General features: G+C 41.5%; 1 protein-coding gene across 1 annotated transcript in view; it reads left to right on the forward strand.

Annotated features, from left to right (window-relative positions):
- The window catches only part of LOC125058466 (kinesin-like protein KIF3A), a 40,260-nt gene extending 24,549 nt beyond the window's left edge, over positions 1-15,711 (forward strand). The window contains exons 6-15 of the mRNA XM_047662553.1: positions 192-389; positions 987-1,117; positions 1,790-1,842; positions 8,573-8,697; positions 9,626-9,702; positions 10,109-10,289; positions 11,137-11,241; positions 13,180-13,311; positions 14,584-14,706; positions 15,522-15,711. Of these exons, the coding sequence (XP_047518509.1) occupies positions 192-389; positions 987-1,117; positions 1,790-1,842; positions 8,573-8,697; positions 9,626-9,702; positions 10,109-10,289; positions 11,137-11,241; positions 13,180-13,311; positions 14,584-14,706; positions 15,522-15,647 (1,251 nt within the window). The 3' untranslated portion in view covers positions 15,648-15,711. The remainder of the gene's footprint in view (positions 1-191; positions 390-986; positions 1,118-1,789; positions 1,843-8,572; positions 8,698-9,625; positions 9,703-10,108; positions 10,290-11,136; positions 11,242-13,179; positions 13,312-14,583; positions 14,707-15,521) is intronic.

Here is a 15,711-nt window from a genome sequence, read left to right on the forward strand (position 1 = left end):
CCAATTTTAAAAGAGTAAGCGTGAAGTTTCTTGCCAATTCTTCTCCACACGAAACCTTTTGGAAGGGGCCACTAGAATCATCTTTATATTTCATTTCACGTTCAAAAGTGCCATTTTAGGTGGTCTAATTGAAATAAATGATTTGACTTGACTTGACTATTTCCCGACTGAATATCACTTCTATTTTTCAGGGCTCAGAGCGTCAAAGCAAAACTCAGGCGACTGGCACTCGCCTGAAAGAAGCGACGAAGATTAACCAATCACTCTCGGTGCTTGGTAATGTGATATCTGCCCTGGTAGATGGCAAGTCCACGCATATTCCATATCGGAACAGCAAACTGACTCGACTCCTACAGGACTCGCTCGGAGGAAACTCGAAGACTGTTATGGTGAGAGAATCATTTTTATTTCTGGCATGCAGTAGGTGGCTCGTTCGCACCGCTTTTTCTAATGGTGCATATTAAAATCGTTTGTACGGTGAAAACATCTTGAGGAAGGCGTGCCTGCAGAAGGCTCTGATCAGCCATTTGTTGGTATTAGTAACAGACTGATGTAGAACTAACTAACTTTTTTTTTTAAAGACAATTCACACCAATTGACCGAGTCCCATGCTAAGCTGGTGAAGCTTGTGTTATAGGTATTAGGCAACGGATATACATACATATTATAGATAGATAGACATATAAATACATATTTTAACACCCAAGACCTAAGCACAACACCAAATGCTCATCGATGTTGAAAATTAAGGGTTGTATGTATTTTTGTATGCTATAAAAAAATAAAAACAATTTTCTTTTTTTAAAAATTGAAAAATATTTTTTTTGGGGTAGACACTTATTATCCCGTTAGGGGTTTGAAAGTAGCCGATTCTCAGATTTTAGAATTCATAAGAATCGATCGAGCCTTTTCGGAGGAGTATAAGAACGAACATTGTGACACGAGAATTTTATATAAAGATACAAAGCCAAAACTATATTTTCCAGATTGCGACTATAGGCCCATCAGACACGAACTACGTGGAGACTATCAGCACGCTTCGATACGCAAACAGAGCGAAGAACATTGAAAATAAGACGCACGTCAATAGCGAGCCTGGAGATGCTTTGCTTACAAAGTGAGAATTGTTCTAATATTATAAAAATTTTGAGGGTAGTAAACACGAATTTCTGTGCGTATACGCTGGTAAAAACATCGTAAGGAAACCAACGTGTCAGAGAAGTCTATATCATAATTAAGCACAAATGACCCAATACGAGTATAAATAAAATCAAAATGTGTGTGTACTTATGTCCATGCGTTAGAAGATATACTTTCTGGCGTTAGGGTTTTGTGTTAGGGGGCGTCCATAAATTACGTGAGGTGAGATGGGAGATTTTATTCAACCCCCTCCCCCATCCCCCAATCTCACGTGAGATTTTTCAAAATGTGAGTTTATTACGTAAACGCGTTGGATTGTTATTGTAAAAAGAAAAAAAAAATCCTTAGTGCTTTTATCTACGACTAAAACAAAATTTGTGAAATGTTGAGCGTTTAGTTATGGAGTTATCGGGAAGTTGCAGAGATGGCCTGGGTCAACCGTTTTCCTAAAAAAAAATTCAATTCAATCAGAAAAATATTTGCGTGATATTTGCCGAGACCCCCCCCCCCCTCTCTCTCTCCAACCTAAGATTAAATGAGATTTGACTCGACCCCTCCCCCCACCCTTAAACACCACACGTAATTTATGCCCCCTTAAACCAAACGAATGACGTCATAAATAATTTATACTGTATTTGTTAATTTTCAGGTTCCAACAAGAAATCGATCAGCTGAAGAAACAACTAGAAGAGTCTGTTATTGGTGAGTGAATTAAAAATTATATCCAAATTTATGTAATTTTTTTTTAATATTTTGAAAATATGTTTTTATTATAGCTTAATATATATAAACTACAAAGGATAAGACCCAAAAACAAGGGGTTTTACCTTGTCTAAGTTCAAATTTAATTTCTTAAGAAATGCAAACAAACAGAGAGAGAAAAAAAACCCATGATCTTCTGCGCATTTGCTCCGGTGAAGAAAAGCATGTGCAGCAAGCCACTATACTCTGATTTTTCATTCCGTAGAATTATGACATTGCATAAGTGTTGCTACTAAAAAAGTTCTTCACCGAAAAAGGGACAAATTACAAATATTTCAATATCACGAACAATTTTACAAACCTTAAATTACTTGATTTGATTTGATTTGCCTTTACTGTGTGTGATGAAAAAGGACGTTATTATCACTCGCCGTTAAACCACTTTTAATGTTGAGCACCGCACTTAATAAAATGGATACATTCACTAACAAATAAAATGTATGTATAGAGTCAGATATTCAGACTCGTATTGAAATTGAAAAATGTGCCCCGCCAAAAAGGTTTGCCATCGCTGACATGTCAAAAAATGATAGCTGTCAGAATTCTATGGAATTAAAAATTTGAGTCGAAGGGCCTCATAGCCTAGCGGTCTTATTAAGTGGCAGCTAGGTGAGGGGTACCGGGTTCGATTCCCGGTTCGAGGGCAAGTTTTAATTAAATTTAAATTTGTTCTCGGCCTTTGGGAGGGTTGTGCGGCACCGAGTGCTTAAACCGTATATGGAGGGCACGGTCGAATTTCTTAAGCAGTGAGTATGCTACCCAAGAATGGAGACTGAAGGTTTAGAACGTAGCAATACGTTCTAGGCCGAGGATGGCTAATTACAAGTGCGAATTATAAAAATCTTATACTTGACACTGGCTAATGTACAAACCGTGCCAGAGCCATAGGAAAAATCTGAGTCAGAGCCAACACTGCTACCAAAATGTATTTAATGCTTTGTGGTCATAGCAATGTATCAATTATAATAAGGAGCTGTTATGTATGTGTGTGTGTATTTAATTTTTAATTTATTTAATTAATAATAAACTTGACAACAAGCTTAAAGCAATGTATTATACTGAGAGACTGGTGCTTGAAAAAGGTTGGGAAAACCTGTTATTAGAAGTCACCAGTCCCTCTTGAACATAGTGGCAAAAAATATTGCTAATACAAGTTTTTTTTTTTAAAAACGAACAAACATAAATAGTTTATAAAAATATATATAAAAAAATAAAATAAAAGCATTCATGCAAACAATAGCATTTGTGAGTGTGTGTGTGAGTGTACGGGTCAGTGTGAGTGCGTGTGCGTGTGTGAGTGAGCTAAATTGTATATGAAGAGTCTCTTTGTATGTAGTAAAAGAATTCCATGCTCATTGTTGTTGCCAACCCCCACGACACCTCAGAGACTCAGGCCTGCACAGGATTATACGTTTAGATGTTCGTTTGAGAACACCCGTGCATTAACCAAAGTACCTCGGTGCGGCTTTGAATACCGGTGGGGTTTGACTTCGTACGTACTACTGTTCTAGCCAATCCCGACGTCGCCTCAGAGACTCGGCAGTAACCAAAGTAACCTCGGCGCGGCTTTGAATACCGGTGGGGTTTGACTTCGTACGTACTACTATTGTAGCCAATCCCGACGTCGCCTCAGAGACTCGGGCCTGCACGGGATTAGACGTTTAGATGTTCGTTCGAGAACACCCGTGCAGTAACCAAAGTAACCTCGGCGCGGCTTTGAATACCGGTGGGGTTTGACTACGTACGTTTTGTCAAGACGGTTCGACGTATCGCTGGCACCGCCTCAACCCACGCACCCCTGCTAGTGCGTAATTGTAGGATGTTGTCTTGAAATGAAACTGCGCCTTTTCTTGTTTCTTGCTTCGCCGATTATTCTTGGGTCCCAGTTCGTTGCGGAGGAAAAAGAGGATTTTGCGTAGATCTCGCCGAGCTTAAGTACATCGACAGTATACCGCGACGAGAGCTGCGCTTACAGCCATCTGTGCGCGTATACCGCGACGAGAGCTACGCGACCCTTTTATTCGGCGAAGCATTTAATTTATTTATTTAACTTTCTTTTTCTTAACATATTTTTGCCTAACTTATTTATATATACTTAATTTCTACTTATGAGCTACTAACAATATTCTTATTTTTCTTATAGCTCATATCTACTTAATTTATATTGTATATATAGTCACTAACACTAACTTATAATAATCTATTCCTATTTATACATATGAGTCGCCAACATTCTCCCCCTCGTGCGTAGCACCGTTATTCCTGCACGGCGACTTCGCAGGCACCATGATCACGATACTCGACGATGGTCTTCGCAGCACTCCTCCTTTGGTTGCGACGTCCACGATCCTTCCACGGTTCTTCCGTCGGGCCCGGGGTACGTGGTTTCGATGATTCCCCTCGGCCAAGTTCATGGTAACGTGCGATCCAAAATAAGAACCACGCCGCCTGGCTGCAGCTGCTCGCCTTCCCGTCGTTTTCCTGGGCAGTAGCGTGGGCAAGTTCTCCCGTAGCCATCTCCTCCAAAAGTGATCAGAGAGTCGTTGGACGGTCTTCCAATCTTCTCTGCCCACCAGCTTTGCGTCAGGAAAATGCCTTATGCGCGCAGCTCCACCGGATCGTCCAGTGAGAAAGTGATTAGGGGTAAGGTTACTGGTTAGCGCCTCCTCTTCCAAATTATAAGCTAGGTTCGCTATTAGTCTAGAATTGACTATGTGTTCTGCTTCCAACAAGGCTGCCTGCAGTTCAAGCCTTGGCATAGAGATATATACTTCGGCTGCATACGACGTCTCCCTCGCGTCAGTGAAAGTATGCAGCTCCCCCTCAGTGCAGAATGTTGTCATACATCGCGGCAGCTGGATGTCTTGTTTTCTATCGATTTGTTCTAGGTAGCTATTCCGCGCTTCGGTGTCGTCTTCAACGATCTCTATTTTGTTCGACGCCCATCCTCGTAACTCGAAGTGTGCCTTCTTATGGATCAAGTCGACTTGCTGTATTACTCGTTGGTAATCGTCGCTGTGGCTGTGGAAGCTATGCAAATGATCATGCATATAGTACTTCCGCTCTATTGCTTGCGCCGCTTCTTCATATTTATGTAAGAAGGCCTTTGTGTTCTGAATTTTTATATAAATCGCAGTGCAAGGCGACGACGCAGCTTCAAAAACCAGTGATAACATTCTGTAATCCTTCACTAGCGCTTCCTTGTCTTTTCGCCAAAGGTATCTGAGACTATTTCTATCTTCTTCACATATTTTCCCCTGCAGAAACATTTGTTTTGTATCGGCCGCTATTGATACGGGACCTTGACGGAATCGCAGTAACACTCCAAATATTGACTGCAGTAAGTCCGGGCCGGACAGCATAACGTCTTTGAGGCTGACTCCATTGTTTTTGGCCGCAACGACAATTCCTAGCTTCTCATTCAGAGGGTGAACCACTGGGAAGTTAGGCAGGTACCATTTTTCGTTAGATGTGTAGTCGGCTGGTGCTTCTTTGGCGTAGTTGCTTTTCAACAGAGCTATCGGCGCGCTATGTTCATTATTTAATTTAGCGTCCTTATGTAGTTTTTCTTCTATTCTTTGAGATCTGTTGAAAGCTGCTGCGTAATTGTTTGGAAGTTGTATGTCTTCCTTTTTCCACAACAGTCCGACTTCGTATCTGCCGTCTTCCAACTGTCGGCTGGTTCTTTCCAATATGTCCAGTGCTCGCTGTTCGATATTCGTTGAAGGCTTCTTCGGCTGAACTATTGTATCTTCGACGACGCTTACGTGTGCACATGTGTTTACATAATTGATCGGAGACACGCCGCTGCTGTCGGAGCCGTGGAGAACCCATCCTAACTTCGTTCGTGACGCCACCGGCTGCCCTGGCTTTCCACGTCGTATTTGTAACGAGACAATATACTCCCAATTGTCTTGTCCAATGAGCAGCTTCGGCGCCTCAGCTTCGTAGCACACGTCTTGTAGTAAACCCCGCAAGTGATGACACTTCTTTAGTCGGCTTTTATCTACGAGTTGTGGGGTTAATTTGAGCTCCTTGATAGTTCTTGCCCGCTTAAGTGTGCTCTTCTCGCTTTCCTTGATCCCTTTCAGTTCGATATCTAAAATCATGGAGTCGTGATTTTTCATTTGCCCTCCGCCGATAGTTTCTATATTCAGGACTTCGCGAGGACCCTGGATGCCGATGCTCGAAGCCACGTTTTCGTCAAGCAGTGTCACCGTTGAGCCTTCATCTAGCAGCGCCAGTACTTGTTTGCTCCCAGCCGGTCCGTATATCTCCACCTTGAGCATCTTAAGAATAGCTTTCGGTGTGCTTATTGTATTGACCGTTGCTGTCTCGGGCGCTACCTCTTCGTGACATTGTTCGCTCTCCGACGACACATGTAGTAGGCTATGGTGCCATCTTCGACACAACTTGCACGGTGGTCTTCGGCATGTTTCTTTCCGGTGCTTCCCAGCGAGGCACTTGAAGCAGACCTTAAGCCTCTTAACTGTTTCCCATCTCTCGTTGACTGCCGCTTTTAGGAATATTTGGCAGTCTTTGAGTTTATGTGTACCTTCACAGTCTGGGCACTTGATTTCTTCAGGTCTACACCTTTCAGCGATATTATACGTAGCTTGCTTCACTGGCCGTCTTATCGCTGCGCTCGGTCGTACGCTTTTGCTGTCTTCGAGTACCGCGAATGCGCCGCATTTGTCCGCTTCTAAATTGAGGAAGTTGCTTATCGTTTGGATATCACTGAACGATTCCTCTTCCCTCGCAGCCGTGAAATCGTACCATCTGAATCTGAGAATTGGAGGCATCTTCTCTATTATAAGTTTCACGATTTCAGGTGAGTAGAGGTATTGCGGTCTCTTCAATCCCTTTATGGCGGCCACGCTGTTATTTATTTGGCTAGCGAAGACGCATATGTCCCTGGGATTTTCCGTCGTTCTGGGAAGCGCCTTTAATTTCTCCAGTTCAGCTAGCACCAGCGCGTCGGGTCTACCAAATCTTCGGCGTAAAGCGTTAATAACTTCTTCTGGCATCGCCTCTGAGTACAAGAGGCTCTTAATGCTTTCTCTTGCTGTGCCTTTAATCGCTTTACGTAGCCGCGCCATATTCTGAATGCCAGAGAACATCGGAGATGTGTCTTCATATACGACTCGAAACGCCGTCCATTCGGAGCTGTCGCCTTCAAATATCGGCAGCTCTTGAATGTACTTCGGTTGCGGCGCTACATGTGTCGTCATGGCTTCCTTTATTGCGTCAGCTATTGCTCGAATGTCGCTCTTTGTTTCTATTTCTTCTGGCCTTTGTGCCGAAGAGCGCATCCAATTTGCTACCTTTTCTTCATGGTTTTCGTTGACGTCTTCTATAAAGGAGTCTTCCTCTTCCGTTTCTGCTTCTAATCGTAATCTGGCCAGGCGTGCTGCTGCCTGCGCTTCCCGCAGCTCGCAGCGAGCCAGCTCTTCTCTGGCCTCGGCTTGTCTTCTTGAGCTGGCTCTGGATACGGCTCTCGATGCTGCCCGCCGGGTGGAACCCGCTGGTGCCAGAGTCAATGCTTGATCTGGCTGGCTGGCTGCGCTCGTCGACGTGGACTGCTCTATCGTTATCTCTTCGCCTGTGGTCCGGACTTCGGACGTAGTGGCGGAGGTAACAGTCGTCGTCGATTCCCCTCGCTGCATCCCGTTCTGTGACCTTGTGACTGGCATTTTCTTTTCGCAGTATTCACTTCTTGATGACAACCGTTGCAGGATCCGGCTCGAAGGACCACTGTTGTTGCCAACCCCCACGACACCTCAGAGACTCAGGCCTGCACAGGATTATACGTTTAGATGTTCGTTTGAGAACACCCGTGCATTAACCAAAGTACCTCGGTGCGGCTTTGAATACCGGTGGGGTTTGACTTCGTACGTACTACTGTTCTAGCCAATCCCGACGTCGCCTCAGAGACTCGGCAGTAACCAAAGTAACCTCGGCGCGGCTTTGAATACCGGTGGGGTTTGACTTCGTACGTACTACTATTGTAGCCAATCCCGACGTCGCCTCAGAGACTCGGGCCTGCACGGGATTAGACGTTTAGATGTTCGTTCGAGAACACCCGTGCAGTAACCAAAGTAACCTCGGCGCGGCTTTGAATACCGGTGGGGTTTGACTACGTACGTTTTGTCAAGACGGTTCGACGTATCGCTGGCACCGCCTCAACCCACGCACCCCTGCTAGTGCGTAATTGTAGGATGTTGTCTTGAAATGAAACTGCGCCTTTTCTTGTTTCTTGCTTCGCCGATTATTCTTGGGTCCCAGTTCGTTGCGGAGGAAAAAGAGGATTTTGCGTAGATCTCGCCGAGCTTAAGTACATCGACAGTATACCGCGACGAGAGCTGCGCTTACAGCCATCTGTGCGCGTATACCGCGACGAGAGCTACGCGACCCTTTTATTCGGCGAAGCATTTAATTTATTTATTTAACTTTCTTTTTCTTAACATATTTTTGCCTAACTTATTTATATATACTTAATTTCTACTTATGAGCTACTAACAATATTCTTATTTTTCTTATAGCTCATATCTACTTAATTTATATTGTATATATAGTCACTAACACTAACTTATAATAATCTATTCCTATTTATACATATGAGTCGCCAACACTCATGTATCAAGTTACTAATAGCAAAGGTGTTTTCTAGATGTGGAAGGCGAAGGGGAAGAAGAACTCTCGGAAGATACAGAAGACACCCTCACAGATCCCGAGCTGGATGTCCTGGATCCAGAAGAGAAGAAGATTAAGAGAAAGATCAGGAAAGAGGAGAAGGTACGCTTTCTTTTATTGTTTGTAAATATTGTGTTATGTTTTATTTTTGATTATGAACATGATTGATATTAGATATAATTTATTATATCTTATTGTTTGTTGTAAATGTTATATCGGAGAAAATAAATTATTATTATATTTTATTATTATATATTATACTAGCTGTACCCCGCCACGCTTCACTGTGGCATATTGTGATTGAATGGTTGAGAAATGAGAAACAAAACAAAGAATACATTTCATATTACTTTAATTTTTCAATACTTTTGGAAAAAAATGAAAAAAAAAAACAAAAAAAAATTAAAACAATTTCAGCTCGATCGGTGCAGACATTTTTGAGTTTTTGAAGCGTACACAAACCAACATAACATTTATATACATATACATATATATATATATATAGATTTAAGTGTAATATAATATAATTTATTTTAATTTTAAGTTCAACTTAATTTGTGTGTAATTTAAACTCTATATGTTCATATTTACGATTGACGGCTCATTGGTCTAGTGGTTAGAACCCCTGACTGCGAATCCATAGGTCCCGGGTTCGATACCTGGCTGAGACAAACATCGTTGTGATGAGCATTTGGTGTTGTGCTTAGGTCTTGGGTGTTTAAATATGTATTTATATGTCTATCTATCTATATGTATGTATATCCGTGGCCTAGTACCCATAACACAAGCTTCACCAGCTTAGCATGGGACTAGGTCAATTGGTGTGAATTGTCCAATAAAACATTTTTTTTTAATTTCCTCGTGTGGTGAAGGAAACATCCCGAGGAAAACGTTGGACCCAAGAAGTCCATGGTGTGTGTCAGGCACAGGTGGCTGAACTTACCTAACATACAAATGGTCATGAAACAGATACAGTAATCTGAGCCCCAGATATAAAAATGTGGTTGATTTATTTTATTGTATATTTCAGGAACAAGCCAAGAGAGAGATGGCACATCAAGCCAGAAAAGTGCTGGAGGAGAAGAAAGCAGAACTACAAAAGACCAAGTATGTAAAACATATCTCTTATTGTCTTAGACTAGTTGGAAAGAGAGACGGAAAGATTGTGCTATATCGCTGACTGCTAAACATTTTCTGTCTTATTTTGACATAAGAGTGAGAAGTAAGAGAGCCAGGTGCGAACTAAAGATTGAGACTGGGTCCCACCGGTCAGCGGGCTCCGACTTGCTCATCATCATGAGGATATTTCCGGAGTAGTTGTCTCCGCGGCCTGGTGGGAGACACCGAGTCCATCTAAGTTTAATCACCCTTTTTAGGAAAGGACAAATTTTGACTCTCCTCTGCTGTATAGCTTCTTGGCTATAGATCTGCCTGATCGCCTGTCTGATAGGCTACTATGTATATATATTGATATATATATATATGATAGATTAAAGTCTTTTTGTAAATTCAGGAGACAGCAAGAAGAGTTGAAAGATAAGTTGCAACGTCTGGAATCGAAGGTGTTGGTGGGCGGTGAAAATCTTCTCGACAAAGCTGATACGCAACGGAAACTTCTAGAACAGGCTTCCAAAGAGCTGGAACAGCGGAAGCTGATCGAGCTACGTCTGCAAGAAGACCTGCAGAAGAAAGAGGTATTATATTTGTTTTAGTTATTTTTGGCAAGTTCGACGGTAATTGAAACAAAATCAGACTTTGCCTCATGTTCTTTAGCAATTAACTAAAACGTTTCCATATCCAAAATACGAGTCGTAATTTCTACGAGTCGTCGATTTGTCTTTGGTTTCAAGTTCAGGACAATTTAAAAAAAATGGAATTAGAAGAGAATCATTTTACCTAATACAGTATTCCAACTATAACGCGGTAGACTCGGACCGCGTTTTAGGAAATCGCGTTGTAGGTTTTTTTAAACTCGACTACTAGAAATAAATAATAAAGGTATTTAGTTTAATTTTATGACACATTTGAAATCGTCATTATAAATTTCACACTACAGAAATATAACTTGAGAAATCTGTACGTTATTAGGGCGATATACCGCGTTAGGGAGCGTTCAAGTATTACGTAACGAATTGGGGGGGGGGGGGGGGATATTATTTTTAACTTTCCAGTACTTTACACCACATAATGGTAACTTTTAGGTATAAAGAGTCACTAGATGGTCACGAAACGTTTTACTATTGGGTACAGAAAAACGTTACGGCGCGTAACATGGGGGAGGGGGTGTCAATAATCTCCAAAAATTGCTTGACGTAATACTTGAACGCTCCCTTATACGCTAATCGCGTTATAGGGGGATCCCTATAACGCGTACGCGTACTATTATTATAAAACGAAGATTTGTATGTTTGTAATGAACACTAAAACTACTGGAGCAATCAAATTCCTTCACAAGCTTTCGAGAGTGGGCTATATTAATTTCCAAAATATTTTAAAAATTTCTATGTTCAGGATAAACGGAGTTATTAAATAATTTTCCAGGCGGAAAGGTTGGACCTGGAAGAACGATACTCGACTCTCCAAGAAGAAAATGCCGCGAAGACCAGAAAACTTAAACGCGCTGTGCAATTACTTAATTCAGCAAAGGTAAACATTCTTACTTCCGTGTGTCAAACACGTATGGGTTTGGACATGTGATACCCATGAGGCTCGCGTGTGCGTTGTCAACCTTTTACGAATAAATAAATAATTTGTATTTAGTTCGTAAGGGAGCGTTCAAGTATTACGTAACGTATTTTGGGGGGGGGGGCTTCTTTTGTGAAACGTTACGATGCGGGGCGGGGATTAAATTACGCGTTATTGTTAATATTATTTTCTTCTTACACCACATAATAGTAACTAAAGAGTCACTAGGTGGTCACGAAAGGTTTTACTATACTTGGGTACAATACTGTACTTGGGTACTGAAAAACGTTACGGCGAGTTACATGGGGGGGGGTCAATAATCTTCAAAAATTGCGTTACGTAACACTTGAACGCTCCCTAAATCATTTGTTAATGCAATAACTTTTGTAAGTGATAAAAATTTCTCTAAGCGTCTCAAATCAAGAGCGTACGAGATATTTGGGTACGAATCCCAAATACCACATCCATATTACATTGCGTTGTACCACAACAGTTACTGCCCACCACCACTGTGTGGAACCAGCTGCCCACTGAAGTATTTCCGTACCAATTCGACTTAGGGTCCTTCAAGAAAAGAGCGTACCAGTTATTTAAAGGCCGGCAGCGCGCTTGCGAGCTTTCTGGCAGTACGAGTGTCCATGGGCGGCGGTATCACTTAAAATCGGACCAATTCCACTTAGGGTCCTTTAATAAAGAGCGTACCAATTCTTGAAAGGCCGGCAGCGCGCTTGCGAGCTTTCTGACAGTGCGAGTGTCATGGGCGGCGGTTTCACTTAACATCGGACCAATTCGACTTAGGGACTCTTCAAAGAGCGTACCAAATCTTAAAAGGTCGGCAGCGCGTTTGCGAGCTTTCTGACAGTGCGAGTGTCCAAGAGCGGCGGTATCACTTAACATCGGACCAATTCGACTTAGGGACTCTTCAAAGAGCGTACCAATCTTAAAAGGTCGGCAGCGCGCTTGCGAGCCTTCTGACAGTGCGAGTGTCCATGGGCGGCGGTATCACTTAACATCGGACCAATTCTACTTAGGGACTCTTCAAAGGGCAAACCAATTCTTAAAAGGTCGGCAGCGCGCTTGCGAGCCTTCTGACAGTGCGAGTGTCATGGGCGGCGGTATCACTTAACATCGGACCAATTCTACTTAGGGACTCTTCAAAGAGCGTACCAAATCTTAAAAGGTCGGCAGCGCGCTTGCGAGCTTTCTGACAGTTCGAGTGTCCATGGGCGGCGGGATCTCTTTACATCGGACCAATTCGACTTAGGGACTCTTCAAAGAGCGTACCAATTTTAAAAGGTCGGCAGCGCGCTTGCGAGCGTTCTGACAGTGCGAGTGTCATGGGCGGCGGTATCACTTAACATCGGACCAATTCTACTTAGGGACTCTTCAAAGAGCGTACCAAATCTTAAAAGGTCGGCAGCGCGCTTGCGAGCTTTCTGACAGTGCGAGTGTCCATGGGCGGCGGTATCACTTAACATCGGACCAATTCGACTTAGGGACTCTTCAAAGAGCGTACCAAATCTTAAAAGGTCGGCAGCGCGCTTGCGAGCTTTCTGACAGTGCGAGTGTCCATGGGCGGCGGTATCACTTAACATCGGACCAATTCGACTTAGGGACTCTTCAAAGAGCGTACCAAATCTTAAAAGGTCGGCAGCGCGCTTACGAGCTTTCTGACAGTGCGAGTGTCCATGGGCGGCGGTATCACTTAACATCGGACCAATTCGACTTAGGGACTCTTCAAAGAGAGTACCAAATCTTAAAAGGTCGGCAGCGCGCTTGCGAGCCTTTTGACACAGTGCGAGTGTCTGTGTTTGCCTCCTATTACATAAAATCACTTTCGCCAAGTTTTTTGGTTTCCAAGTTTACCACCTCAATTGATATTAAATGACCGTAATTCAGGCTGAATTAGCTGACCAACAACGTGAGCAGCAGAGGGAGATGGAGGGAATCCTGGACGGGATCAGAGCCCTGAAGAGGGAGTTGCAGCTCGCTGACTTAGTCCTTGACTCTTATATACCAAAGGAGTATCAGGTATGTATACTCTATCCCATCAAAGAGATGGTCTGCTGAACTCAAAATAACTTTATTCATATAGCTAACCAAGTACACTTATGAACGTCAACAGAAATATGTTAAATTGATTCTAAATTTACATTTACTACCAGTAGTCCGGTCAATCTAGACCAAAAAATGAGAGTGAAGGTACATAAAGTCCTAACAAGCTGAAAATCAGTAAAATTCTTTAAAACATAATTATAAATAATATTTAAAAGTTCCCCATCATTCCCATGTATGGATTTTTTTTTATTAAATTGGAGATTATTGACACGCCCCCCCCCCCCATGTAACTCGCTGTAACGTTTTTCAGTTTTCAAAACATTTCGTGCCCACCTAGTGACTCTTTAGTTACTATTATGTGGTGTAAGTCGAAAATAATATTAACAATAACGCGTAATTTAATCCCTGCCCCGCATCGTAACGTTTTACAAAAGGGCAAAAAAATACGTTACGTAATACTTGAACGCTCCCATCAAGGTCAAAAAAATGAGTTTTTCGCGATTTTCAGCAAAACTGTTAGTTTTGCTGAAAATCTATATTTATAAATCTCTAAATATATATTTTTCACATTAAATAGGAAACTTCGAATGTCTAAATTGACCGGACTACAGTTCGCAAGTCAAGGGCGTAGGGCAAGAAACTCTACGCCACTCTTTTTAATCGCCAAGTTTTGAGTCATACAAATTGTTTGAACTGGAGCAAGTCAATCCCAAGGATTAGGATCATTTAAATAATCGTCAAATTTATTAAAAAAGAGTGCGTACGCGCGTAAGAAGTTATACTTCTTTGGCATTATTAAAAATAGTTTTTGATTGCATGCAAATAATTAATTACAATTAAATAATCAAAGACTGGAAAAGGAGTCATTATAGTCAATAAAGTTCAGTTTACATTTGAAAAATTAAATAAATAAATATTTATTATTATTCGAATGTTGTTTTTAAATTATGTCCAATGCCGTAGCATCTTCCGTGGGCAACTTCATTCTGTTAAGTTTTGTGTCACGGTGCGCGCGCATCGTAAAATTTCAATACATTTTTCATAACGCGCCTAGAAGTATAACTTCAAAAACTTTATTGATTAATTTTAATTTACGTTTAACGAGAGTTTTGAATTTTGTAAGTTAATTCTCTAATTAACAATGCGAGATATGAACGATATCCGCCCGCATGTTATTTTTTTTTGTATAAATGTATGTAACAAAGTGTAAATAAATAAGTACAATTATTAAAAATTATTTTTCAGGCATTAATCGACCAGTACGTACATTGGAACGAACAACTTGGCGAATGGCAAGTCAAATGCGTCGCGTACACGGGAAACAATATGGCGCCGCATCTCACGCACATTGAGAAGCGTCACGCACACGTAAGTAATTTAGTGACAATTGACTTATGACAGTCGCGTTTGAATTTGTAATTTGTCTGTGCGTCAAGAACCGGGAATTGAAGTCTTGCATTGCTAAAATACACTTTTTTTGTTATTGACAAGTCATTATATTTGGGGGCCTCATAGCCTAGCGGTCTTATTAAGTGGCAGCTAGGTGAGGGGTACCGGGTTCGATTCCCGGTTCGAGGGCAAGTTTTAATTTAATTTAAATTTGTTCTCGGCCTTTGGGAGGGTTGTGCGGTACCGGGCGAGTGCCTAAACCGTACATGGAGAACATGGTCGGATTTCTAAGGCAAAAAGCACGAATTATAAAAATCTTATACTTGACGCTGGCTAATGCACAAACCGTGCCAGAGCCATTAAAAAAAAGTCATTATAGTTTGACAGTTATACTAATGTGACGTGAAATAAGAATAACATTTACTAGATTTATACTTTTTTGGTGGATTCTTCTCCGCTCCGAATAGCAGAATAAGTAACAAAATATCAGATAAGTTATTGAATAACAATAAATAAATTAATTTTACGAATGCAAATAGCATGTGGTGCCATCTGTTAACGAAATAAGAAAGTCAAAGTTTAACTAAAGTTAACACGATATTATTAGACTGTTAGGCGGAATGAAGTTCGTCGGGTCAGCTAGTTAGTTATAAAAAGGTTTAGGTTTTATGTTTCTTCTGTTTATATACGTATTATGTTTTTAGTTTAATTTTTATATTGATAAGTTATTGTATTAATATTAAGTTACAGTAAATATAGGAAATAAGGAAGTAATGAATAAATTTTGTGTCTAGATCGAGCCCCCTGACCTATCGGAGCGCTACCTCTCCTATTCAGCTGTAGCTCGTTCGGGCACTCGTCTGGCGAGACCACTATCAGCAGTTCCAAGACCCCATACAGCTCTGAGACAACGGCATTAGAGCTCTTAAATTGCACCTATAGTTACTAATGTACTGAATGTATTATTAACACAAAATTTACAAA

Source organism: Pieris napi, chromosome 18 (genome assembly GCF_905475465.1).
Source record: "Pieris napi chromosome 18, ilPieNapi1.2, whole genome shotgun sequence".
NCBI lineage: Eukaryota > Metazoa > Arthropoda > Insecta > Lepidoptera > Pieridae > Pieris > Pieris napi.